Genomic DNA, 26,018 nt, shown 5'->3' on the forward strand with positions numbered 1-26,018 from the left:
AGACTGTATAGCTGTTAAGAACAGCATGAGCATATGTCATACTTTCCTGCATATATACGATACTCTTCCAATTGTCAGCTATTCTCAGCTCATGGACTTTTCCCATCCAGACCTGGTTTCTGTGTGTTGCGTGATCCTTGGTGTGTGCTCTGCCATGAAGCATCTGGTATCCCCTTCAACCCTTATGTTTCATTGAGGCATATCAGCATTTTAAGTACCATTTTTATATAGCAAGGATTTTCTTGTTAAGATTAGTATTTTGGTATCTCAAGATAATGTGCCGTATGTGGTGTTCTTAGGGAAACAAGGAGTGTTAATTAATTAATTAAGGAATGAATTAATTAGGGAGACAGGTCATCTGTGGAACTGGAGGAGCCCTTGGAACAGATAGGAAAATGTGCCTTAGTGTAGTACTACTACAGATGTAGTAGCTTTAAAGCGATTTAAGTGCATGAAGGCTGAGGTGTTAAGACATTGATTGAAGGAAAATGCTGTAGTTAATATCCCTGCAAAAGCTGTGCAAACAAGTTCTGGTTTGAAATGAGCCTATTATTTGGCATTTTTCAAAGTCAAAATCTTATTTGTCTGTAAGGGTCTCTGTGACAGAGATCTGATCTGTTCCTGGTTATGACTATCATAATTTCCTGTACAATTTACCTTTTTTTGCCTGTACTATCAGCTATTCTGACTTCTTAGACTGGCGTGGGGCTTTTGCGCTACATAAGGGTGTGTGGCAAGCAAGGTAAGTTACACTGTGCTTGCAGGTGCTGTGCCCAGAGTCCTGTAAGGCCAGTTTGGGAAAACTTGTAACATTTACAATTACTTGTTTGCAGTTCTCATTACCTCTGTGGGGTTTTCCTCCCTTCCCCACCTCCTTTGTGAGTTAAATTAAGATTTGTATCTTTCAAACTTACAGTAAAGGAATAATGTAATTATTTTTTTATTTGGAAAGAATGCAGGGATTCTTAAAAACAGAGGTTATTGTTACCTTTTACTGGTGTAAAGTGAATTGTTTGCCTTACTTTTAAGGGCTGCCAGGCATGCAGGCATGCGGTACCTAGTCCCAGAATTCAGGCTGGGCTTATGGAAAGGATTCCACCACTTTTTCTGCATTTCTTCAATAATATGGTGAACCAGTAACGGCACCATTCAGCTGGTGAAAAAAAAGTTTTATTCCAAGCTGAAAGGGAACACTGTCTTTAAAATGTAATGCATTTATTTCTTTCCATGATGATGCTCATACAGTTTTATCGGAAAACGCCCTTACCCCCAATCGTATTGCTTTCCCATATAAACTGTACAGCTTTCTATGATCGTGCCTCCTGGAACAGCAGTAAATCAGCTATATGGCAGCTCAGCTCTGGCATGACTCAAAAATCAAAGTGTTGGCTGTATTTTGAAACGTGGTGGATTTTCCTGTTCTGAACTATGCATTTAATAAAAAGGGAGATAGACGAGGGATATGTTATGTAGGATTAATTCTTTGATCATGTTTCCCTTAAACTAACAGAACTGGAAGTTACCTGTTTCCAAGGGAGGCAGTTGGTCTTTTCAGTTTTTTCCCATTTTGTCTTTAACCTAATAATAACCACCAAACAATTGTGAAAGAGATGTCATTGCTTTTATGTGTATCTGTATTTAAGTGTCTAATAATAAATTTAAGTTCAGGTTTCTATTTTCCAAGCTTTGATGGAGCTCAAAGAAGAATGCAGAGCCTGAGCATGTACCTCCAGCACATCTGGAGCTTGCCTTACTCCTTTTTAGGGATGATCCTGCAGGGATGAAGTGTATATATCTATATATTATAGTGTATATATATATATATAAAATTATATATATATAGGGTGTAGAAAACTCATCAAGATCCTGTGCAGGTAACTGAGTTGCTAGTGACATCAGTCCCTTTAGGTTAAGCTGTCATTGCAGGAGATATGTTGGATATTTAAATTAGACGTATTAACATATGAACTAAAAAAAAAAAGTAACTTTTTCTCTCTCTAAGAAATGCTTTCTTGTGCTCAAGTCTTAGGACGATAGAAGACCCTAGCATAAAAAGTATGGGCAAAATTCATACATTTTGGGACGTGCATGTGTGTGCACATATATAAGCCTAGCAATTCCTAGTAGTTATCCTTGCCCTATAAAGCAGCATTAATATTATTTCTTAGTGTTAACATGTTACCTCAAAGTTTGGTTTAATTTTCTTTGTGGAGGAATGAATGGGGACTATTCCCCCACCCCGGCTTCGAAATATGACCAACAGCTAATTCTGTGCTTTTTTTTGTTTCTTGTAGGCTGGCACCGATGCGATTATATACACTGTCCAAACGGCATTTTGTTCTGGTCTTTGTAGTATTCTTTGTTTGTTTTGGTCTGACAGTCTTCATAGGAATAGCAGGTAAGGATATTGTCTTTGTAAAAGATTTCAGTTCTTGTATGCTTTATCTAAACCTGTTGGTATTTACAGATGTATTTAAATGCTAATGAGCTTACTGCCCCTAAGGTGTCTGAGAAAGCATTACTTTTGACAGGGAGGGGGAAGTGTCTCCTCCATCTCATTTTTTCATAGGAGTATTACCTACACAGATTTGGTATTTGCAGCTGCTTTCCAGGGGAGAGTCAGTAAAGTAAAACAAAACCTGCTTCATTGTAACGTAATTTTTCAGCAGGCTGCTACATTAATTTTCTTCTTTGTATTTCAATCTGTAAAATGGTGGTGCTCATACGTCATTTCCTGGAAGGAAATTGATAACTGTTTGAAAGGCTTCTAAATGTTTGGGTGATAAATGCCACAGAAATATAGAATATTTTAGTGATGTAAAAATGGCAGCTTCTTTTGTCAAACATAGATGAGTTTAGGTGTCTGGTTTCAAAGACCTTTGTGGGAGTCATGATGATCTGGGAGACTAAGCCTGGATACTTATCCTGGAGATCAGAGAGATTTGTGAAAGTCTGGTTGACAAAGATGCGGAGTGTCATTAGGCAGACGGAAAGTGTGGGAGCCATCTGTATTTCATTCCAGAGAGCTTCTCCAGGTCTAAAATGTACTTGGAAAAAAAAAAAAATCAGTGTGCTGTCACTGCACTGTTAATAAGCTAATGCTTTGCTGTCAGAGTATCTTTGTCAAAGCAGAAGCGATGGACAGGGAGAGGGGAAGGGAGGGACTTGTGTACTCATTAAGCAACCCGCCCCCCCCATGTAAGAATTATTTAAGGACAAGGAGGTTACCACCTCCCCCCACTTTACAGCTTATTTCCACCCAGCTGTGTTCTCCCTGGCACTCTCTGGCACCTCTTGTAGGGTTGTCTCTACCTCTGCCCTGTCCTTCACTTCCTTTAGAAGGATTTAGATTCATCCCCTCCTGCCTGCCTTGGAAAGAAGTGGGGGTTAAGTGGAGGCAGCTGTTTGGGCTTTTTGTGCCTTGTAGGCAGTATGTTCTTCATAATAGCATTAAATAATAATTTTTTTTTCTGTGAAATAAAACCTTCTTTCCTGCTGTTTGATTTATTGTAGCAGCCTAAGGTTCAGACAGACTTTCAGTCCATAGAGCTTAACCACAGATATTCCTGTGATTTGCCTAAGGATGCTGAAGGGCATTATTTTGCCGCTGAAATACTGTATAAATACATTTACAAAAAAGCATTTTACATGAATGATAAAGGAAAAAACTCCTGGAATTACTTAATTTAGTGCTATTTGGCTTTAAAAGTGAACCATATTTGTAGTTGTGTATTTATACTGCTGCTGAGTTGCAAGAGATGCAAGAAAGTTATTTTACGTAAGGCTAGGCAAAAAGCAGTGCTCTTGGAAAAGAAAACTGAGCATTTCACTCTTAATCAGTGGCAGAACGAGAAAGAGAGCTGTGTTATCGTGTTGCGTCTGTGTGCAGAGTGATCCGATGATGTGGTTGCCTTTGGTCCAGGGAACTTGGCTGCTGTAAGGCGACACTTGGTCATGTGCACCCCGCTGGGGTCCCAGGGCTCGCCTGTGATCCCCTTCAGGAACTGGCATGGCTGTGGGATTTTTGTGCTTGTAAGAGTGGTTTGCTGGATCCTTTTGTTGACAAAGCGTGAGCACAGTTCATTATTATACATTCATTATTTTTAAAAGAATGCTGTTTACCTTGGGAGGACACCCACTGAACATTTACTGTGATGTTTTTGGTGGCTTTTGTTGACAGCTCCTTGCTTCCAGTGAATAGAGGGAGGGGCATTAACAATAGGGTGCTCCCTCAGTAAAGGGTGCAGTCTGAACAAAACTCACCAAACCCACTAAGTAAATGAAAAAAGTGTGAGATACCTCCGTGTTTTCTGTGCTACTTGAATATGCCTTTGCCCATATTCAACATCTCTCTCTGCAGTTTGGGAAGCCTAGCAGAAGTCTTGCTTCTCATCCGAGGAAACAAACAGTTTAATGAGGTAGCTGTTACTCTTCAGTTCTTTTAACCCAGGACAGGTGCACACTTGTTCTCCCCGTGCCCCCACACCCCCAAGTTACATTCACTTTCTTTCCCTCTTCCCAATGGGTCTTTGTTATCTTCCGGGTGAGACAAGTGCAAGGAAAATCCAAGGTGCAGAGCTCATTTTCTGTACCTGTGCAATTTTCCTGTTCGCCACCTCAGGGTGGTTCTCTTTGTTTTCAGGCATGATTCTGTTGACTGAGCAAGACTGAAAAAAAACCGCCCAATAACAATGTAGTGTAATCACCATTGTTTAGTAACATGACCACAGCATTGTTTTGGTTAGCTGCTTTAAAAAGCTTTAATATATTGCTTGCTGGAGGAGTAGGAATTACAGCAGTAGAACCTTATTATTTTTTTGGTTGCTGCTCTTAACTGGGACTATGGTCTCTCTGCCCCAATATTGATTCATATCTTCTGGTTTAAAAAAAAAAAAAAAAGTTTAAAAAGGCTCATTGTGTTGGTTTTGTTAAGATTTAATTACTGAAAGATGATGACTTATCAACCATGAGCACTTACTGAAATTGAATTAGGCTTTTCAAAACAAAAATACCTTCCAAAAATCTGTGCTGTTTGTATGTACTTGAGAATTGAAAAGTTCAGTGATGCAGAATGGACTTTATAGTGGGTAGCTGTTAGTGAAGTTGAACTGTAATTCTAATATGAAGCTTTGATTATGATGGGTGAAATTCTTCATTTTTCCATTGTAAAGTCTGTAAGATTATTAATATTATAATTACAGTGGTTATAGAAGCCCAAGCAAAGCTGCATGTTTAGGGCTGTCATGGCAGATAACCTAAAATACTTCTTGCACAGAATGATTCCATGTTGCTTATTTATAAACTTCCTTCTTTTCCATTGTTTCCCTGTAGTAACTTTGAAGTCTATGGTCTTTGTGAAAAACTGCTTTTCTTGCATAGTTTTTTTAATACTAAATTTGTGGCTGAAACAGCATGTTTTGAGGATTAATAATTTACAATAAATTGCCAGGCTGAATACATAAGGGGAGAGACCATTTGAACAGAGAAATCTTAACTGTGACGCCTCTAGAATGATCCAACTATGCATGTGTATGTCCTGCCTATGTCCCTACCTGCTATACATGTCCTCTATGTTTGTTCACACCCCAGTATATACATACAGACTTTTTCCTGCTTTTCCCTTTAATTTTTCTGGTTTAGTCCTTTTGCGTATGTACTTATGCATGCATGAGTACATACTTCTGCGTATATACATACAGACATACCTAAGAAGGCTAAGGGGAAACTGTACTGCTGTCTATGACAACTTTATCAGAGGACACACAGGAGATGGGGCTAGACTTTTCTCAGAGGTGCATGATGGTAGGGTGAGATGCAACAGACACAAGCTGGAACACAAATTCCAGTTAGACATGAGGAAATTTTCTTGTTAGAAGGGTGGTTAAATACTGGAACAGGTGGCCCAGGGAGGCTGTGGGAGTCTCTGTCCTTAGAGATGTTCAAGACTTGACTGGACATGGCCCTGAGCAACCTGATCGAATTAAATAAGAGGCTGGACTAGATGGCTTCTGCAGGTCTCTTGTAACATAAATTATGATTTTATTGCTTCCCATTAACTGCATACAGAACTAGAGGTAGAATGTGAGTGGATGGATGTGGTTGACCAGTACATGTGTGTCTGTATCCAGAATGATTAGAGGAGAGGTTGCATAAAAAGTCTGGAAGCGAGCTGAACACCTCCCACTACAATTGGACATGAAACTCTATGGATTAAATAGATTGTCTGTCTTGGGAGAAATTGTTTATAGAACTTTTATACAATTATGTTTATTTATGTGATGATATATATAATATATTATAGCACCAGCTTTCTATAGAGAAGGAGGGGCCCCATCTGAGTAGACTGAGAATTGTTCCCAAACATGTGGGTATCTTGGCTTGAACAGACCAATGCGATGAAAATCCCGCACTAGCCAGAAAATACTGTTACTATGATTGTACAAGCGAGTACACTACATGTAGATAAAACAGCATTAACATCAGGCACTCAAATACCATGGGATGTGCTTGCCCTGCTACCCAAGCCCGGAGTGCAATGCATTAATGGGTGCTATGCCCTATGTAAATCAGACCGTGGTAGCAGTTCGGCTATAGAAACTTTATAATGCAATTAAATATATTGGGTTTGATATGTTGTTTTAAATATGTTGTGGTTTGTTGAGCTTCAAGTTACTGTAACAACAGTGCCACTGGTGCTTAGCTAACTTTTCCTGTGGCTGAGTACCTTTAATGAATGCAATGTACAGCTTAGCTTGGGAAAAGTACAGTGTGGTTGGTTGTAGTCGTTTAGAGTACACATGCAGGGCTTCTGACACGGAGTTCTTGATTTATAATTTATTTCCTATTTAATTATGCCTAGAAATACTGTGGCAGAGAGGCTTAAAGGAACATTCAGGCCAAGTTTATTAATGATGTTGAGATGTCTAAGTGATTTACCCTTCATCTTAAACATCTGAAAAGTGGAATACTATTTACCTGCTTTTCAGGGAGGTATTTTATATGGTCTTTTTAAATCTGATATTTACATCATTACTAATCAGTAATATGCATACTTCAATATTGTTTTCTTTCTTCCTTCATATGTATTGTGTAGGTCCTAATGTAATTGAAACTTCTGTAGCAAGAACTGACTTAAATAACAGCCTAAAGGTAAGAGTTAATAAATATTGTTGGATTACAGGAGTGGCTTTATTTAATGTCAGTAATGTTACACATTCACCTTCCCCCAATTATTTTAAGTGTTAAAATTTGTACTGGAAAAATTCTTGACCACATGATGCTTTCCAGTTTGAAATTGAATGTACAGTATTGTACTACCACTGTGTTGTTTCATGGGTGGCCAGCAGCAATTTCTAGTCTCTTAATTTTCTGAGCAGGAAAGGCAGGAATTCTATGATGTTTCTGAACAGTAATTTCTGATAAAGTAACCCTTGAGTATTGATAGGATTCCCTGGTGAGTTCGTATTGGAGATTCTTGTAGGAGGTCCAGAAGAAGAAATTGAGAACATAAACTGAAAAAGAATGCTGTCAGTGACAACTGATGATATCTTTCTTGTGATCTTCCTTTTTATCAGCCGAGAAGGAATATGTTTTTTTCTTGTTAATTGTTCACTGTCATGTGACCAAGACATGGGATCTGGCTTCCTAACATGAACCTTCATGTTCATTTTCTTGAAAGCTTTCATATTCTGGTTCTCAGTTCTTGCATTTTATTTTTTTGTCTAGCTCTTCACTGTCAAGCTAATATTGAAAATAATTTGCTACTTCTCTGGAAGACTTACATCTGAACTGCTTATTGTACTGTCCACAGAGTTGCACATATTAAATCTATTACCAAAAATATTGTCACAAACATAATTACCATGCCTTTCATCGTTGTAACTACAGATATATCATGTAACTGAATAATGTCTGGTGCTAATCTTATGGGGTTTTTTACAGCTGAAGCCATTTAATTTAAGTTCACCACCACTGTCCACTTACAATCAGCAGCTGTGGCTGACCTGCATTGTTGAGCTGGATCAGCATGAGGGTGAGAATCTTACCTAATTCTCAGGAAACTGATATAGTAACTTGTATATTGTATCTTTCATTTCATCTGTCACATACATGATCCTGTTGCTTTCTGGTTATGATTGGTGGATTTTTCCTCTGATACATTTTCTCCCCCTCCATGCCACCCCCTGCCCCTAGTAAAGACATGGACAGCAGTAATCTTGAGAACTGGAAGCAATAGGTATATGGGATAAGCCGTTTGCTATTTCTGTGAAAGCAGTAGTATCTAAAGAATCTGTCTCCCCCTTCATTTTGGAGGTAATTAATGTGTAGATTGTAATTGTATCAATTTTTCAAAAAAATTTCCCTGTAAATATGTGAGAAATACTGTATTGGTAATTGTTAATCTGTTAAGATTCAGTAGAGGGCATTTGTGAATTACTGCCTAAGTATATAAATAAAAAGTTTTGTGAGTTTTTTTATTAATATACTGGACCTCTACTCCGGTAAAGTATAACTGAATAACTTTGAGTAATCTTTGGATATCGTAGTGTTTAAAACTATATTTGGAACTGTATTTCTGCATGTAGCAATAGCTTAAATGTTTTCTCTTTTAATTACAGGATCCCTCAAAAAAAATGTTACTATGACAGTCAAAGTACTTGGAGTGGTGAAGGACGGAAGCACACCATATGTTAATAATCAGGTTCACAATCGGACAAGATTACTCAGTTGTGCACAAGTATGTGCCTGCTTAAATAAAACTGCTGAAGTACATTTTCTTTCAATCTGTTTGTGTGCATGTTACATTACATTGCAAATGAGAAGAATGTATCTGTTAAGTATGTCTCAGGAAAGACTCGAGTATAGTTTTAACTAGAATTGCAACCTAGCTAGCAATGCTGACCAAGATACCTACCTGTTTGTCTCTTTCTGTTTACTTCTATGACTTTTGTCTATTATCCCTCAAAGACCCCTCAGCAAAGCAGTGTGTCCTGCTTAGTCACCTAAACAGATTTAGCAGTACTGAAGAAAGGGGTATTGTAGTAGAAGATTGGGTATAGGGCTCCAGAGGAGACAAAAATTCTCCTCCAACACCTAGCGGAGGGTCTATTGAAATCAGCTGGCATCTGTGTTCTGAAAAAGCCAAATGTCTTGCCAACTGTGAAGAAATGTTTAAGGTTTTTAGTTTCTAGTATAATTTTTACTCATGTTTTTAGGTTTAGAGACATCCAAAACAGCTTCTCCAGATGCATGTCCTTTAGGAAGGGCATAGCTGAAGGTTTTTTGTGATAAGCATGTAGGGTAAATAAAATATTTTCTTTTTTTATATATATATACACACATATATATGAAATCTGCAGAAATTAATTGTGTTCCATTAGATTTAATTACACACAGCCAAGAGGGCAATATGCTTGGGTTTTTTCTTTCTTTCTGTGAAGTTTTAGAAATGAGTTCATACAAAATAGCCCCGTCTCACAATCTGATAACCTAGAGCTTGACTGACAGGAGTTATGTAGATCCTTCCTGGTGCTGCAAGCAGTTGCTTTCACCAGCTAAAGTGGAAAGCTAGCCTTCTTCATCAGTTCAACCTGCTGACTGACTTCAGCAGTTTCTTCTACTTTGTCTGATATCTGTCGAGAAATTTATGTGCAGGTCTTACTTGAGTCTTATTCTGACTGATAAAGATTGGTAAGGCATATAACAAATACCATCAATATCTGACCATTTAGAAACAAATTCTCCAACCTAAACTAACAGTGCATATTCTGGAATGAAGGCTTTTACATATTTTTCTTCACTATATATGTTCACAGAAATGCAGTGAAATCATTGTTGCTCACCTTGGCTACCTGAACTACACTCAGTATAACGTATTTGTTAGCTTTGAAGATCTAAATAAGTTGACATACACCATCCAGAATATTACTTTCACAGTAAGTACAAAGTTTTATACTAGCAAAAGAAATCTCTTTTAATTACTAATGCTGTAGAAGTCTGCTTTAACTGTAATTAAAAAGTTGTCTCATTTTTGAAGATAAACATAAAGATGCATCATAATAATTTTTTTCTGTCACTACTGTCAGAACTATTATAGCATTTGCTGTTAATAAAGTTCTAGACAAATTTTTTTAACTCTGGAAGGAAAGATTTTTCTTTCAGAACTGCTACTGCTGTTTTCTGGAACAGATAAATTTAATGTGATATCTGGAAGATATTTTTAACAGTATGCAAGCTAAACTAGAACATCCAGTTTTCTGCACTTTCTTACAGAGATGTTGCCTCTCTAAAACAGTATCTTTTTCAGCCTTTCCAGGAGGTGTATCTGAATTTGCAAGATTTTTCCAGACTTTATAAAAGCAAGGGCTAGAAAGATTTAAGACACTCAAAGAAAAATGAAGACTACTTTTTTATTATTTTTATTTTTTTTTAATTGTGCTTATAGGGAAAACTGTTTTTTCAGCTAAAATAAGCAGGCTAATAAAATAGTTCACTAAAATAATCCATAGTGAAATAAGAAGTTCAGTTCATAGTGCTAAAGATTGCTTATAAAAGTTACATCATCAGTGTGTGCTGAGTGGCTCCAGAAAGAAATTTAGAAACATGTGCACTGGGAGAAAATGAAACTAACCCAAATTTATAATATAGGTTACTATGGTATATTCTACCTATATGCAACAGTCGATATGTCAGAGCAGGTAGCAAGCAAAAATCTTACTGTAAAGCTAAAGTGTTTTTTATGTACTTAATTAACTTCCAGATTTCAAACAGGACAAAAGGTTGGAGCATTTATAGTTGTAAGATTTATTATCTTGCTTTGCAGGCTGCCTTTAAGGCAGACCTGTGTGCAAAGCCAAAATACCCAAAACTAAACCCCTGTTTCCCTGCAGCAACCAAAACTGTCAATTTATTTCATTATTACAATGGTTTATGGTGATCTCAGTTGAAATCATAGGTTGCCTTTTTTATAATAGGTTTCCCTACATATAATTTTTGTTCTACATTGACAGTTTAAAAAGACAAGACAGAGGTTGACAGATTTAATACATTGAAAGGTACAGCTTCTTGTTCAGATAGGCAGAGCATATGTTGTACCAGGATTTTACATTTCAAAAGTGGCTTCAAAAGAGAAGCATGCCAGGTATGAGATAAATTGTCAACAGAGCAGAGTTTATGCAAGCTGATATGTTATAATTAATATTTTTACCCTTCTAATAATTAGAGGAGGACAAGGAAATTTTCCTCCTTAACCTATGAAAAATGTTCTTTATTTCTGATTAGCTCAAGTATTCTTCCTTACTTGATTTTCTTCTTTCCACTTCTGAAACAAGAGAATAAACTTTAAGAAAACAAATCCATTACAGGAGGATGCCTGTACTTTATTAACCTGTTCATAATCAATTTATGCATTTGACTTTGATAATAAAGAACATACTGGATTTAGCCAATTATTGGCATTCAAACTTTGAATGAAAGTGCAATTGAAATCAATTAAGGAAGTATTTTTTTGTCCTGAGAAGAGCTGTAACATATGACAGCACCCTTAACGTGTTACAAAGTGGCAGGGTAAAGCAGAAGCAAGGATATTAGGCTGCTTTGGTTATCTTTTCATCAGATAATCCTATGGGTATACATTTATCTTTGCCTTTCCATGGTGACATGGTGGAATTTGGTTATACCTTTACATTTTGAAAAGCCTGAGAACTTCTCAGTGTCTGCAGAAAGTGCTGATTATTCATGTTGTATGTACCCTGTCAAAGCATTGTTCACTGGGCTATTTTTTTCTGTTTCCTTGTAGTGGAAGACCTACAATCCAACTTTTTCACAAGTGGAAATATGGTTCCGATTTGTCTTTGTCGTTCTTACTTTTATGGTCACGGTAAGATTTCGTTTCAGTTTTTCTGGAGTATATTATGTAGGCAGCTGATAACCCTGCTCTGTAGTGCCATATTTAGTAACTTAACCCCAGGCAGCAGAGATGAGATATCACTGCATGGGTGTAAAAATATGTTTCTGAAATACTTTTGTAGTTGCTACTTTTATGTTTTTACAAGTGGTATTGAAGCAACATTATGAAAACGGGTTAAATGGGAGAACTTGTTTTTCTAAACTCTGATTTTTGAATTGAACATAAAGAATTTTGTTTAAACAAAGGGAGTTGTGAATACATGCTAGAAAAAATATGTTTTTGCCATGTGGGTAGGCTCAGACATTGGAATAGGATGCCCAGAGCGTTGGCTCTCCACTCCTGAAAATGAGCAAAACTCAGTTGAATATGACCTTGATCTAACTTTAAAGTCATCACTGCTTTGAGTGTGAGGATGGGCCAGATGACCTCCAGAGGTACCTTGCAATCTAAATTACACTATGATTTAGATTATCTCTCTCCTCCAATCTGGTTTGGCCCCTGGAAAAGAAGTGTTTGGGGAAAAAACCCACAACATAAAATCTAAAACGCAGAATTTTCAGAGTAAGGACACTAATGCCCTGTACACCTGCATAACATTCTTCTCACATAGATGATGTCAGCAGGTAACTGTGAATGTGGTATGGAATCTTTTTTTTTTTGTTAAGAAGTGAGTTTAAGTGGAAGTTGTTGGTAGTGTATGACCAGTAATCAGGCAACATTTTTTCATACATTGTTGATTTGCACAGTACTAGCTGGTTTCCTTCTCAGTTTGCTTCAGAGATTAAGTAATTTGCATTGGGGTAAGCCCACAAACTTGAAGTAGAAGTAGAAGCTAGGAGATGTGGCTCCTGTTTTACAATGTTCTCAGTGGCAATGAACTCATGAAGTAGCCTTTGCAATGGGCTGTGTTACCTCTTTAATCCGGTAAAACCATTAAGGCTGTATTTGTTCCTTAAAATTTTTTTTTGTTGTTTTATAGTGTCTGTTTGCACATTCCCTGCGGAAATTCTCTATGAGAGACTGGGGTATTGAACAGAAATGGATGTCCATCCTCCTTCCCCTCCTGCTACTTTACAATGGTACTTATATACTGGAATTTTTAGAAAAGCTCCTTTTTAAAAAAGAAAAGAAAAAAGAAAAGAAAAAAAATGCACGCAAGAGAGGAGGCAAAGTGGAATTTGGCCTTGAACTTATAAGCAGCTGTTTATAAGGCTTCAGGAAACTAATTAAAAAAAAAAAACAAACCACACAAACCACAACCCTTTTTAAGTGTATTAAATTCAAGGGCATAATTAGTAGGTGGATTTCATTCTCTTCAGCCACATGAACATCAACGCTATTTGTTTAAAGCCCTGGTTGGAAAAGGTGACTGCAACCATAGTGAACCTTCCATATACTGACCTATAAATGCAGTTTCTGTGTCTGCTAAGTCTTACTTCTTCATTTTTCAGATACTTGCACGTCAGTTAAAAATGGAGGGTACTTTTAGTCCAGTAAACCACATCAAATTCTAGCACACTCTAGCAGTACCAATAAAGAATAATTGCTTTTCGGTCATTCTATGATAATTTTTTAGGTCATCACCAAGAGTAGTGGTTTAGTAAAGAGTCTAACAAAACCTGAATTCTTCTAGAAGTGTTGGCAACCATTTGAGATTATTTCTGCAGCACAGAGGATTGCTGCTGGAGGCACCTTTCTTTGTAATGGCACCAATCTTTGTAAATTAAGATGCAGTAAACTTCAATTTCATTTTCTGGTGTAATTTGAAAAAAAAGGGCGTTTTGTTCCTCTGAAGGTCCATTCTGCTTTGCTTTTCATAAAAGAAAAGGCTGTGCTTTTTCCCCTCTGTTTAACTTTTTTTTTCTTATTTTGTTACAGATCCATTTTTCCCCCTTTCCTTTCTGGTGAACAGCTGGTTTCCTGGAATGCTGGATGATCTATTCCAGTCACTGTTCCTGTGTGCGTTGTTGCTGTTCTGGCTTTGCGTCTACCATGGTATAAGAGTACAGGTAAGGGTGCAACATTATCTCCTACTTACTGAGAAGTCAGTACTTTTTTTTTTTTTTTCAGTTCTCTCAAAAGGTGGCAAAAATAAAATTGGATTTTTAAAACAAGAGACATCTATGTTATTCTTAAAGTACAATTTGACACATGAAGCTTTGGAGTTAAAATGAGTTGCAGTGAAGTAGATTGTCTTGACGCTACCATGCCTAAACGAGATCGATGGGACAGTCCACTCTACACTAATGCAAGACAGTCTTCAGAATTACGATGCCGTTATGTCTTGTTCTTGCTTGAAAGGTTTTGTTGTGGTATATGGTGGTTGATTGGTTTTTAAACCCCTTTAAAATACTGCATAAGATAAATATGAATTCTGGAGCATATTCCTAGATATGCAGTATTAATGAAATATGTGGGACCTTAAAAATAGGATGCACCAAATGTACTGCATCTTATTAACACAAATGATGATACAGTTTTATGTCTTCTGTAATCACCCATGCAAGTTAAAAATACAAAAGTCTCTTAATCTAGTTCATGTTGGACAAAACAAAGATGATAGCTATTTTATTCTGTCAAGAATGAATGAAATCTCAAATGTGTTGTGTCTCAACAGGGGGAAAGGAAGTGCTTAACTTTCTATCTGCCCAAATTCTTTATTGTTGGACTATTGTGGCTGGCCTCTGTTACATTAGGAATATGGCAAACGTAAGTAATTTAAAATTTAGTGCAAAAGTAATGAGCCGAGAGTATTGAAGAATGAGAAGATTTTTTATAATTAGTGGTATGTTTCTTAATGATCTGATTGTGATACAGGAAGGGAGTTCAAATTCTTATGTCTTTCTGTGTTGCAAATTGTGACTGATTTGAAAACAGAATTTCTCATGGATGATCTAGTAGTACATAATTTTATAAATCAGACAGAGATCTAGAAATCACTAGTTTGTCAGTGTTACGGCTCCCTGCAGTACTCCCTCTAGCACTATGTCCCAGTTAGCTTTTAGTATTCAAAGCAACAGTTTCTCTGTAGTTAGCTATTACACAGTTTGACCAAACTTTCTCAGCTATTAAACCTGCACAATTGGTATTGACACTGCTTAGTCAAGTTATGCTCTGTCTCTTCAAAACACAATTATTTTGCTTGGTTTAGTGTTTCTCTTTTCCAGTTTGTTATGTTAACATAAAGGTGTCACTATTCCCTACCCAGAAAACTTTCTCAGTTTTGGTACATTTGTAGTTTCTAAACTGTTTCAGCCTCAAGTGTCTGCCTCTTATTTTATTCCTCAGGAGGAAAATATCTTGTAAACTTCTCCATGCCGTTTTACATTGTTGAAAGCAGTGCTGTTGGGAACGCTTGGGCTAATGACCTATCAGCAGAATTGCTATGAGGGAAGGGCTTATACCACAGCTATTTCTTAAGTACAATTCTTATCACCAAGGATAAGATATAAACACTAAATCCTGAAGGCTTGTAGGAATTTACAAGGTTATACGTTTTCTAAAATATAAGTGGGGAGATTAAGACATGCTCGCACCTGAAATCCTCCATATTCCTCCAGAACTGGGTTTGGGAAGGAGGAGGATGTTATGTACTGTAAACTGTCATGACTCCATTGGAATCAATGACATTGCACCAATTTATACAGCCAAAAACCTTTAGTTATAAACTCTGTATAGTAACTTTAAACCTTTTCTTTGTTAGTGGGTTTCTTGGTCGGTACGTTCTTTTTGACCTTGTCTTTTGTAATGGTTTAAGTACCACTTTTTCATTTTGAATCTTTTCCAGTGTTAATGAAGTACATGATCCTACATATCAATACAGGGTTGACACGGGTAATTTCCAGGTAAGTCAGAAATGTTGTCTTGCTATTAAGTGGTCAGGTGGAGTTTGTTCTATTAAAATCTGTAACACAATTTAGACAATAGGAAATGCTGGTCAGAGGGTCCTATTCTGACTAGAGTACTTTTAATTTTGCTTTAGGACGTGCATAGGCCATACTGAGCTCCATCCCAATGAGAAAAGTAAATTGTCTTGTAAATCAGGACACTCAACACCACAAGTTTAATTATATACTCATGGCTGTTGGGATTGAAAGAAAAAATTTTAAGCTTCTTACTAAGTCAGTTTTGTACATCTTTACTCCTGCCAAGTTTCTGTGTCCTAGTAAATTTCGGACTTTCTTGTTGTAAAGGAAGATCTGATTTATACGGGTCCTTGTATTGTTCTCAGGAGCTGTGTTTTTAGAAAACCATTGAGATTCAGCTCACTGTGACCTCAGTGAACAAAATGATGACTTCTATCAAACCTTTCTTTACATTCCCCCAGAACCTACCTTGATGTACAGCCATCCTTCTTTTGTACTTCCTTTCATGAACATACTTTCCCTGGATAAATGGACCATTTTGTGTTGTGCTTTGGGAAACGGTGATTTCTATTGAGGGAAGAAGGAATACACCAAGTCTTGTAAAAAAATAAAACCTAAACTCTTCTTACAGGGAATGAAAATCTTCTTCCTTGTGGTGGCAGCTGCATATATTCTCTACCTTTTGTTCCTGATAGTGAGGGCATGCTCAGAACTTCGCAACATGCCTTATGTGGGTAAGCAATATTCTTTTGATTCTTCCCCAAACAGGCTTGCTTCTCCAGGATGCAGGTGTGAGTTTGCTAATAACAACAACTTTTCTGAATCTCTTTCAGATCTCAGGTTAAAATTCTTGACTGCATTAACCTTTGTTGTACTTGTCATTAGGTAAGGCTTTTCAAAGTGCATTTCTCAGTCCTGTAATGTTAATAACCTTTTTTTTTTTTCCAGGGCTTTGAATACATTTTGTTGCTAACAAAATTGTCAATGAAACTGAGGAAAAACCGATATGATTGTTATGGCAAGCATTTCTTAATTTTTTTAACCCTTCCTGAGGCTTTTAGAGATAACTTTATATTGTTACCACAGCAAGACACTGCAAGATTTAGAGGTTCACTTAGCAGAGGCGTTTTCTGTACTGCTGAGGGGTCTGCAGTGCACTGTTCACTTCTTTTGGAGTTTTATAAGCTTCACTTAGTCAAAGCAGAAGTTTAGAATTAGTTTCTTAGATTACTGTTAAGTGTCTGTCTCCCCCATTCCAAGCAGTTATTTCAAATTACTGTTGACTCTTGTATTGTCTATATTGGTTGAAATCTGAGGCAAATAGACCGGGGTGGGGGGGCTGGGGTCTGCCTTACTCAGTTGACTGCTGACTTTCAATCACAAATGACTTTTAAAAATTACTTTTAATCATTCTTAATTTAGAACTATGAAAGCAAATGTATCTTAAAATAAATGGTCAGCCTGTTAACATAATTATTTTCTCATATACTCTTCTGTCAAGCTACCATTTCAATTTTGCTGTTTAAAGACACTGTACACATATATGCTTTTAACTTTTTTTCCACAGCATTGTTATACTCTATCTACGCTTTGGAGCACAGGTTCTACAGGACAACTTTGTTGCTGAGCTGTCGACTCATTATCAGAATTATATCCTTGTGTTGTGATACTGCTCAAGTAGGAATGTTAATCTGTTTTCATGCAAAAAGTACTTAACAGTGATGCACCTAAGGACTGAGACCTTTGACTTCTAGGTGGGCTTTTGAAGTTGAGTCCACTTTGATTAAGGCTTTACGTCAGCATTTTGTAACAGCTTTTTGTAAAGATTATGAGCTGTGAGAGTTTCAGTTGACTTTGTGTACATCATAGAAGTCATTTGATACTGCATTTGATACACTTCAAAAGGAACAAGGGCCTAAATATGCATACATTCAAGTAATTTTAACAAGTTATTGTGACAAATTTGGCTGCATTCACTGTGTGAATTCAGTTTGCTGTATACCTGTTACTTGGCACGGAGTGTACCAAAATATTTGAGAAATTAATAGTTTAGAAGCCACTGAAAATGTGTCTGTGTGTTGGTCCAAGTCTACATGTAGAAGAGGTCACAGCAGAGAATTTAAGTGACTTGAGAGAGACTATTTCTGATGCCTATCGGCAGCAGGATTACAAACTATTTCTGGACCTGAACCATGAGATCCTAGTTCATTCCACTATCTGAAAATGCCTGTGTGACTGCAACTGCTCCCATTACTGATATGCTTAGGTAAGTATTGGGAGCTAGTAGAAAACAGTAAGTAAAGCCTTCAGTATTTTCCCAAAATGATGGCAAGAAGCCATCTTCCGTGTTCTGTCTACAGACAGTCCTTTCTCCCTCCTTCTCAATCACTGTGCCAAGGAAAAACTTTAAAAAATAAACAAAACAAACCAACCCCACCTGAACACTCCCCTTACTCAGCTTTCTTTCGAAGGCAGAACTATTCAATCTACCATGCACTCCACCACTCAAGAGTAGACCTTATCTCAGCAAATGTTACTTGTGTTAAAGCTTTGTCTTCAGCGAGAGCTTTACCATGAAAGAGCGTGAGTACATTAATTGTCACTGAATTTAAAACATGGAGTTTTGTTTAGCCATTCATATTCTCAAACTTTAGTAAGGTAAACATTTTTTTCATTGAGATAGCTTATGTATGGTTTGGGTCTTGTTTCCAAAGTTAATATGTGTGGAACTATATTGAGCAAAATCCTTGACACTTACTACCAGCAGAATTCTTATCATTTTATGGTTTATTGAACTTTTATCTCTACACATTAGCCTTCGTGTACTCCCCCTCAAAGAACGCACTTTATGGTAAGTGTAAGCTATTGTGTGGCATACTTAAATGACAAGAGCTGGCATATTAGCTTATACTGTGTAACATTTTTATATTTTGGTTGTCTTTTTACTATTTCCATTTACTTTGAGTTAACATAATCAGAAGCTGCACTGCTCCTGAACAAATGAGGATTGGAAATATGAAGGAACACATAAAATGTATACAGCTGATCAGCTAGGCTTGAATTCTTATGCACTTAGACGAAGCTTATAATCGATATGATGTTTGCATATAAGGCACTAATTTTTGCATGGACTCACATAAAGTCCTTAAGGAGCAACAACACTGCATTTGTACTTTGTTCTAACAAAGGTTAATGTATTGGCATGCTGGCAGACTGGACTCTGAAATAGGTAACACGCTGTTGGAAAAGTAGGAGTGAAGCTGATCTCTTACATAGGAGGAATTCTGGGGAACTTGCTATGGGGAAAGGGCTGCACAAGGCCCGTGTAGAGGGAGATAAAGGATTGAATTGGTGGGACTTCTGGTTTTGCACTCTGTGTGGAGGATGTAATTTGATTCACATGATGATTATAAAGCATTATCCCTCTCTAGCAGATAAAGATCTTTAAAATAAGTATTTTATTGCTGAGTGCATTCTCTGGTTTTAGCCTTGAGTTTAAAATATGGAACCATAGAACAGCCCAGTTTGGAAGGGACCTGGAAAGATCATCTGGTCCGATCTTTCATGGGAAAGAGAGCCTAGATAAGATTATCTAGCACCCTGTCTAATCACATCTTGCATGCAGAGAGGTATGCAGGGGGAAGGCATTACATATCAGAGCTAGCCCTTCCTCTAAATTTAGAGTGGTGATGGATGGAACCATTACAGAAAATGGCTATTTTTCCATTAAGGAAAACAAGAGGAATGGCTGGGTGAGCATAAAGTTAAAAACTTGCTGATGGGTTGCAAGAAATATTGGTTTATAGAAGGCAAAAAGTAAAAAGCTGCCAGGAAGGTGCTGTTTATGGCAAATGGCTGGATTGAATTTTACTTGCATATGGTTATGAAGTGGAGTTAAGCAGCACAGATTTTGCAAGGAATGAAGGCCTTGAGGTAGAGGGAATTATCATAAATAGCCAGTGGGAAGTATGTGTTTTGTTTTGTCTCGCCGTAAAGGTACAAGTCCATCCTTCATCTATTACAAGGATGAAAAATAACAGGCTAATCATTGACTTGCATACAAGGAATTACAGCTTTGGTCTACTATATTTGTAGTTTGGAAATAACCAAGAAGTTAAAGAAGTCAGTGCTTTTTAATACATATGAACTTTTAAATAATGGTTAAGAATAATGAAGACTGACTGAATTACTCTTATGTGCAGGTTGAAATAATATGACATAGGGAACTGCACGAGGGAGGATATCCACTTACGCAACATGGAGAATATCTATCTAAAAATGAGATAGTTACATCATCTCCTTAACTTTTAAGACTACCATGATGTAGTGGCTGAAGGGTTTAAAGGAAATAATTCCTGTTTGGATATAGTTTTGTTGAATTGTAGTCATGACTGCCTTATAAGTTACTGAGTTTTCTGCTAGTGTTGAGTTGGAAGTACAGCCATATTTCTATATTTAATGTGCCAAATTAACCCTTATTTGTATTTTCCAGAATCACAGTTGAAAGACAATCCTGCTTTTTCTATGCTGAATGATTCAGATGATGATGTGATTTATGGGTAAGATTTTTAAAATACCTACGAGAGTTACTTCTGTTGTGTTATTTTTGGATATGGAAAAGAACATTATATTAAATAACGGAAGGATTTGTAGGTTGTAAGCAAAAGTATTCTGCCTAAAGAACAGAAACATAGCCTTATTCTGAAACAGAAATGCAATGAGAATGCATGTTATTTTTTTTTTCTTTTTTTGGTTTCTAAAAGGGATTGCCATGGCAGTAATACAAACAGGTAAGGAAGTATTAGGATGCTGGTAGTTTATGAAGGCAGCAAGAGCGGTGAAAGGAAAGGACCTCCTTTTAAACTGGGAAGGATTGCAGGAGCCAGGTGGAGTTTGCAAAGAGGCAGCTCATATACAAGTGCTTCAGGGAAGGAGAATGGCTCTTCTTAAATGTCCATCACCTACTGAAATAAGTATAATCACATCTAGCAAAACTTCCTGGACTTGTGTGAGCTTATGGAATACAATTACAGTAGCACTTAAAACTCATCCCAATCAGGTCTTTCTGTGCTAGAGACACTAAAGAAAGTCATTATCTGCCCTTGACATTTTCCTCTCTTACCAGAGACACTGAAGTGGCTGGAACAGTGAGGATGGGATTAATATTGTGGTGGCCTGAACAAGTTTGTGCTAGACTAGCTATATGTGTTGTCCGAGGTAGCTTGCCTTTGTTTAGTTAGATGAATAGTGGTAGTACCGGCTTGCTTCTGTACAAATCTGCATGAAAAGGGGCTTGTAGTTAGTGGAGTAACTTTTATTATGCATCATCCTCTGGAGAGAAGTCATATATGTTGTTCATAACTCCAACAAGGAAGGAAAACAGATAACCAGCTTCTTACCCAAACAGCAATTTGATACCTCAGTGTACTTTAGAACTTTTCTGTTTGTTTTTGACTTCCTCTCTCAACACCATGTTCAGAAGTTTTAACAAGTATCTGTTTTACAGGAGTGACTATGAAGAAATGCCACTTCAGAACGGTCAGGCTATTAGGGCCAAGTATAAAGAGGAATCGGACAGTGATTGAGTGATTTTGACGTAGACAGACTTGTTCAGCTGGAATTAAACCAATTTAAGTTTTCTTAGATGGACAACTTCCTTGGCTTCCTTACAGTCTGCTGTCATCTGAACACCGGCTCCCAGGAAGGAAATCCTGCTTCTGTTTTTGTTTACAAAGTTAAAACTGAAAAAAAGGATGCTTGAAAAGGTTGTGGTGAAAACTTAAGAAACCAGAATTTTTACACATCTTATAAAATGCCTGATAGCAGGATGTTTGTGGACTAAAATCTTTAAGTCTATTTCCATTTTAGAAGTGTCACATTATATGCTGATTTTAAAATTGCTTCCTTGCTGCAGCTTGGTTTTTTGGTTTTGTTTTTGGGGGTTTTTTGAGGATTCTGTACAGCATACTGTCATTCATCTGTTCTATTTGTGTTAGCTCCTTTGCATATTGTCCACTGCTGTATGAAGTGCCTCATTTCCTTTTCATTTTTCTACCTTAGCCTGTTGAGCTGGAGGCAGGGGAGGCAGGGAATGAAGTGTTTTAGTGTTTTTTGTTTTTTTTTTTAAATGTGAGTAAACATGAGCTTTCCATTCTTCCTTTGAAGAAGCGATATAGTCTTAAAACATTTTCTAAATGAACGTTACCAGATTCATAGGTGCGAGATACATACAAATAGTCAATTTCTAGTGAGCCAAAATAGCCTCAGTGGTGCAAAATCATTTGTATAATATGTTTCTTAACATGCTTTACTGCCACAACAAAAGTGTTCATTTCAGTTTTTGGTTTGTTTTTTTAAGCAGCCCTTTCAAATGGTAATATTCAGACAGCAACAAATCTCAGAAGGAAGCCAGTACTCTCTTCTCCAGGTTTTTTATATGCTGGATGATATTGTTGCATTTACAGATAATATAGTATGAAAGTTTCATAGTGAATTACAATTTCAAATTTTCAAACATTTAATTTTTAGGGGCTTTTCTACATCAGAATTTTTCCTTAAGTTGAATTAATAGATAGTTAATCTACACCCTAGGAACAATTTGTGGTTGCTTATGTGTTGAACATGCATGAGAGAGCTTTTGAGATGTTCCATGCATAGTTCAACTTCTTTTGTCATACCAGTCACCTCCTGCATTGATCAGAACTTACTAGCACATTTTGTGATTATCTGTGTTCCAGCCTGTGCTGGAACAAAGTTATACGGGAATTAAGTATTCCTAGTACAATGCTGCTGCTTCTCTGTTTCAAAGTTGGTTTCGCCTACACCATCATTCAGTTCTTTATTTAAGTGGATACTGTTTGTTTCTAATTACTTTTGTTTTCAGGTACTTGACCTGTTTGAAAGTATCTTTTTTTCAATGGATTTGTAACTGTGATTTACTCTTGTAAAATTTCTCTGCCCTGCTGCTGTAGAAGACTCTCAAAAGCACTGTTAACGTATTAGGCAGAAAAAATGGTGCTGGCTTACACCAGGGAATTGTGCTCATCACTGAAGCAGTTTAAGCAGAAGAGTGCTATGAAGTCCTACTAGACTTGCTGAATTGTGCTGGGGAGAAAGTAAGACTTGTTCTGCTTGGATGCAATAACTGTTCTGGACCATTCCCATTGCAGTGACCTCCTGGTAGCTGTTCAAGATCGTGAAGGGGAGACCTCACAGGATTAGCAGTTTTCTTAGAGAGGACCAAAGGAACTACTTCATGTGGTTGAATGTGATCATAGAATAGTTTAGATTAAATCAGCGCTCTGTTAAAGACCAAGTGTGGTAAGATGCTGCGTGTGTGTGTGTGAGAGAGAAAATTTTCTAAAATTATGTAGAGCTGTGAAATTTTTTGAGGGTATTTGAAATTAAAAACTTTCTGTACCAGGGATCATTTATTTGTGAGAAGCCAAAGCACTTTTGTATGACTAAAGCAAGGAAACTGCTGGAGCGGGAGGAGGGGGAGGTTTTTCCCCTTCATTTCTTGATTAATTGGTTTCGGTTTAGAAAAGCATATAGGAAAACATGAAAGAAGTATTTCAAGTTAGTGTTTTTTTCTTTCCAGTGAACTGCAGTAAGCTGTACCTTCAGCACCTTCATTTTAGATATTTTTTTTAACAAATATGGGAGATGATCTTTGTATCCTACAAGTGGAGAGCCCATTCTCACTATTCTGAAGTGACTCTCTTGAGGCTTTTTGAATTTGCTGAATCAAACTTGGGAGCCAACTAGGCATCCTTTGCATACCCCAATCCTTTTGACTTCCATTGGAGCAACAGTGGGTACAGGAATTAGGTCTTCAAAAATTGTTATTTACATGGTCCTTATATATTCAGATCTCTTTTGGCTCTGATATCATTTAATTCTGTTCTGAAGAGAGAAAATCTTTGATTTGACCAATGTGCGATGTATACTAATATTTATCACAGCCTGAACTGGTTGTTACAGTTAACCCTGAAATACAGTATCATGCTTTGGGATTTTATTAACTAAAGGAAATATTTTTAATCTAACTTTGAGATAATGATTTTTTGTCTAAACTGTTCTCAGCCCATTTCACTTGCCATTTTGTTTCCATTAACTTACCTACATCACTACATTCAGAGTGGAAACAAGAAAGCTGAGAATGGGAAATGTATACTTTAAGTGTCTCACTATGGAAATAGTGAGAAAATAGTTTCCTTGTTAATTTTTAGAGAATATATTTTAGGAAATGTTTGCCATGCATAAGAGCTTTGTATTTCAGAAGTGCTAGAGTGTAACGGTAAGCTTGGTTGAAATATTATTACATCAAATTCAATATACAGTAAAAAGGCAAAAGCAGTGAAGCAGAAACAGTTTTGCTAGCAAGAAATCTCAATTTCACTCTTATTTCCACAGCTGGTAAGCAGAGACAGTATCTGAGCAATATCACAATATGGATTGTAAACAGCTTGGGAGTAGGTGGCATGAATTCACCTATAAGTATTGTAACCTAAGGGTGAAACAGGAGATATCTTGGCAAGAAGCTAGCCTCACTTTCCTTTCCTTACTGCTAAAGTAATTGTTTCCATCACTAGTGGAACTGTATAACAAGAAATATACGAAAGGCTCCCAAAGCAGCATACAATGTTCCTGCTCTAAAGGAGATGCCCTCCATCTATTAAATAACTGCAAGGTTTCCATGTACACAATGATCAAGAGTGACTTTCAATGAAACCAATAATCATTCAGCATGAGCCATTCACAGCAACCACTCTCTGTAGTAGTTGCTTTGAAAAGAGAGTTGGTGTTGGATTTGGTTGGAAGCTTTCCTAGGACTGGCAAACAAAAGGAAGCATAAGGCTTAACACCAGTAAGGAAGAGCTAGCGCGGCAGACCCCTGGCACTAACACTGGGGGAAATGGGAGGACAGTTCCAGCTAGGAAAGACTTTGGTCTGTTGTCTTTCTCTGAGCCAAAAGACAACTTTGTATCCATAGTCACCTAATTTTTGCCCCGTTTCCTTTTGCTTATGCCAGTAATAACCTTTGCATTACTGTAACACTTTTTTTAGAAGTTTGTAAATATGTAAAATGAAAACATGGAAAAAATTGTGTACCAAAATGGTATAAAAATGTGTAAGATAAATGCTCTGTTTAATGAGAAGCTGTAATTAAATGCTGCTTTGAGACAGTGTGTGTGAGGACATGTTAAATATTCTACGTATCTATACATTGTTAATGACAGCAAATTTACCCATTTATGTCTGAAAACTTCATGCTAATATGGAATATGAAGGAAAAACTAATACTTCAAGTGAAAACTGGGTATTGAGTTTCTTGGAAGACTTCATGTGCATAATCATTGTTAAATATGTTCATAATAAAGTTTTGTATCTTTATATTGTATCTTGGGGGTTTTTTCCTTCTAGTGAATGACTAACTACCATTTTCATTATATACACATTTTCAGTTTACATGTATTTTCTCATGCATATTTAAACTTAGTTAATTCCTTGGTCAATCTGTGCTGACAGCCTCCTGGACCCCATCCTTAAGCAATTATGTTTTGGCTTGGGTTTGTTTTTTTTTTTTATTACCTTGCCTGGGCTTGAAGGTGGAAGGACAGGTTGCTAATTTTCCTAAGAAATACACTTGCCAGCTCCTCTGTCTTTCTCAAACAGCTTAACAGCGGCTTTGCTGTGTCATGCTGGCAGTAAAACCTCCCCTGGTGGGTGTTAGCAGCACCTACCTTTCTGCTACATGTGCACGCTTCAGGTTAGCTGCTGTCAGATGCCTCTGCCAGCAGGGCTGTACATTCTCCTACTTACCCTGCAGTGATCCATCCTCTCAGCACACCCAGGAAGGGCTGCCCCACCTTCAGCCCAGGGGCCAGTAATAAAAAAAGCTCAGAGCTGGTGAAGATGCTGATGTCATTCATCTCCTTAGAGCTCTGTATATTCCAAGAGTTCGCTTGCTCACAGCTGTTAGACTGCAGAAGCCATCAGCATGTCTCTTTGAGGTGATGCCATTCCTTACATAAACTCAAGGAGAGAGTGAAATCTCATCGTGTGCTGTATAAAGTATCTGTAAACATCTCTGCACAAATGATACACAACTAGCTTACTCCCACTTTAATATCAGAGAGGGTAGTGCTCGTTTACCAGCAGCAGTTAATTCTGAAGTGATTTTCTTTAGGTTTTAGCTAAAACAGTTACTGGTAGAAGACGGGCCATACTAATTTGTGGCA

The 26,018-nt window shown here is 37.2% G+C and overlaps 1 protein-coding gene across 4 annotated transcripts in view; it reads left to right on the plus strand.

Annotated features, from left to right (window-relative positions):
- Positions 1 to 25,170, plus strand: part of TMEM181 (transmembrane protein 181) — a 36,008-nt gene extending 10,838 nt beyond the window's left edge. For 2 of the 4 annotated variants that reach the window (XM_056343430.1, XM_056343428.1), the window contains exons 2-17: positions 2,295 to 2,398; positions 7,094 to 7,149; positions 7,942 to 8,032; positions 8,619 to 8,737; positions 9,816 to 9,935; positions 11,798 to 11,878; positions 12,888 to 12,987; positions 13,787 to 13,917; positions 14,526 to 14,617; positions 15,696 to 15,753; positions 16,406 to 16,508; positions 16,608 to 16,659; positions 17,342 to 17,424; positions 18,536 to 18,625; positions 20,267 to 20,333; positions 21,281 to 25,170. In XM_056343430.1, the coding sequence (XP_056199405.1) occupies positions 2,295 to 2,398; positions 7,094 to 7,149; positions 7,942 to 8,032; positions 8,619 to 8,737; positions 9,816 to 9,935; positions 11,798 to 11,878; positions 12,888 to 12,987; positions 13,787 to 13,917; positions 14,526 to 14,617; positions 15,696 to 15,753; positions 16,406 to 16,508; positions 16,608 to 16,659; positions 17,342 to 17,424; positions 18,536 to 18,625; positions 20,267 to 20,333; positions 21,281 to 21,359 (1,426 nt within the window). In that variant the 3' untranslated portion in view covers positions 21,360 to 25,170. The other 2 variants (XM_056343432.1, XM_056343429.1) reach the window with 2 other exon arrangements.
- The last annotated feature ends 848 nt before the right edge of the window (positions 25,171 to 26,018 follow it).

The sequence above is a fragment of the Falco biarmicus genome, chromosome 6 (genome assembly GCF_023638135.1).
Source record: "Falco biarmicus isolate bFalBia1 chromosome 6, bFalBia1.pri, whole genome shotgun sequence".
In the NCBI taxonomy this organism is placed as follows: domain Eukaryota; kingdom Metazoa; phylum Chordata; class Aves; order Falconiformes; family Falconidae; genus Falco; species Falco biarmicus.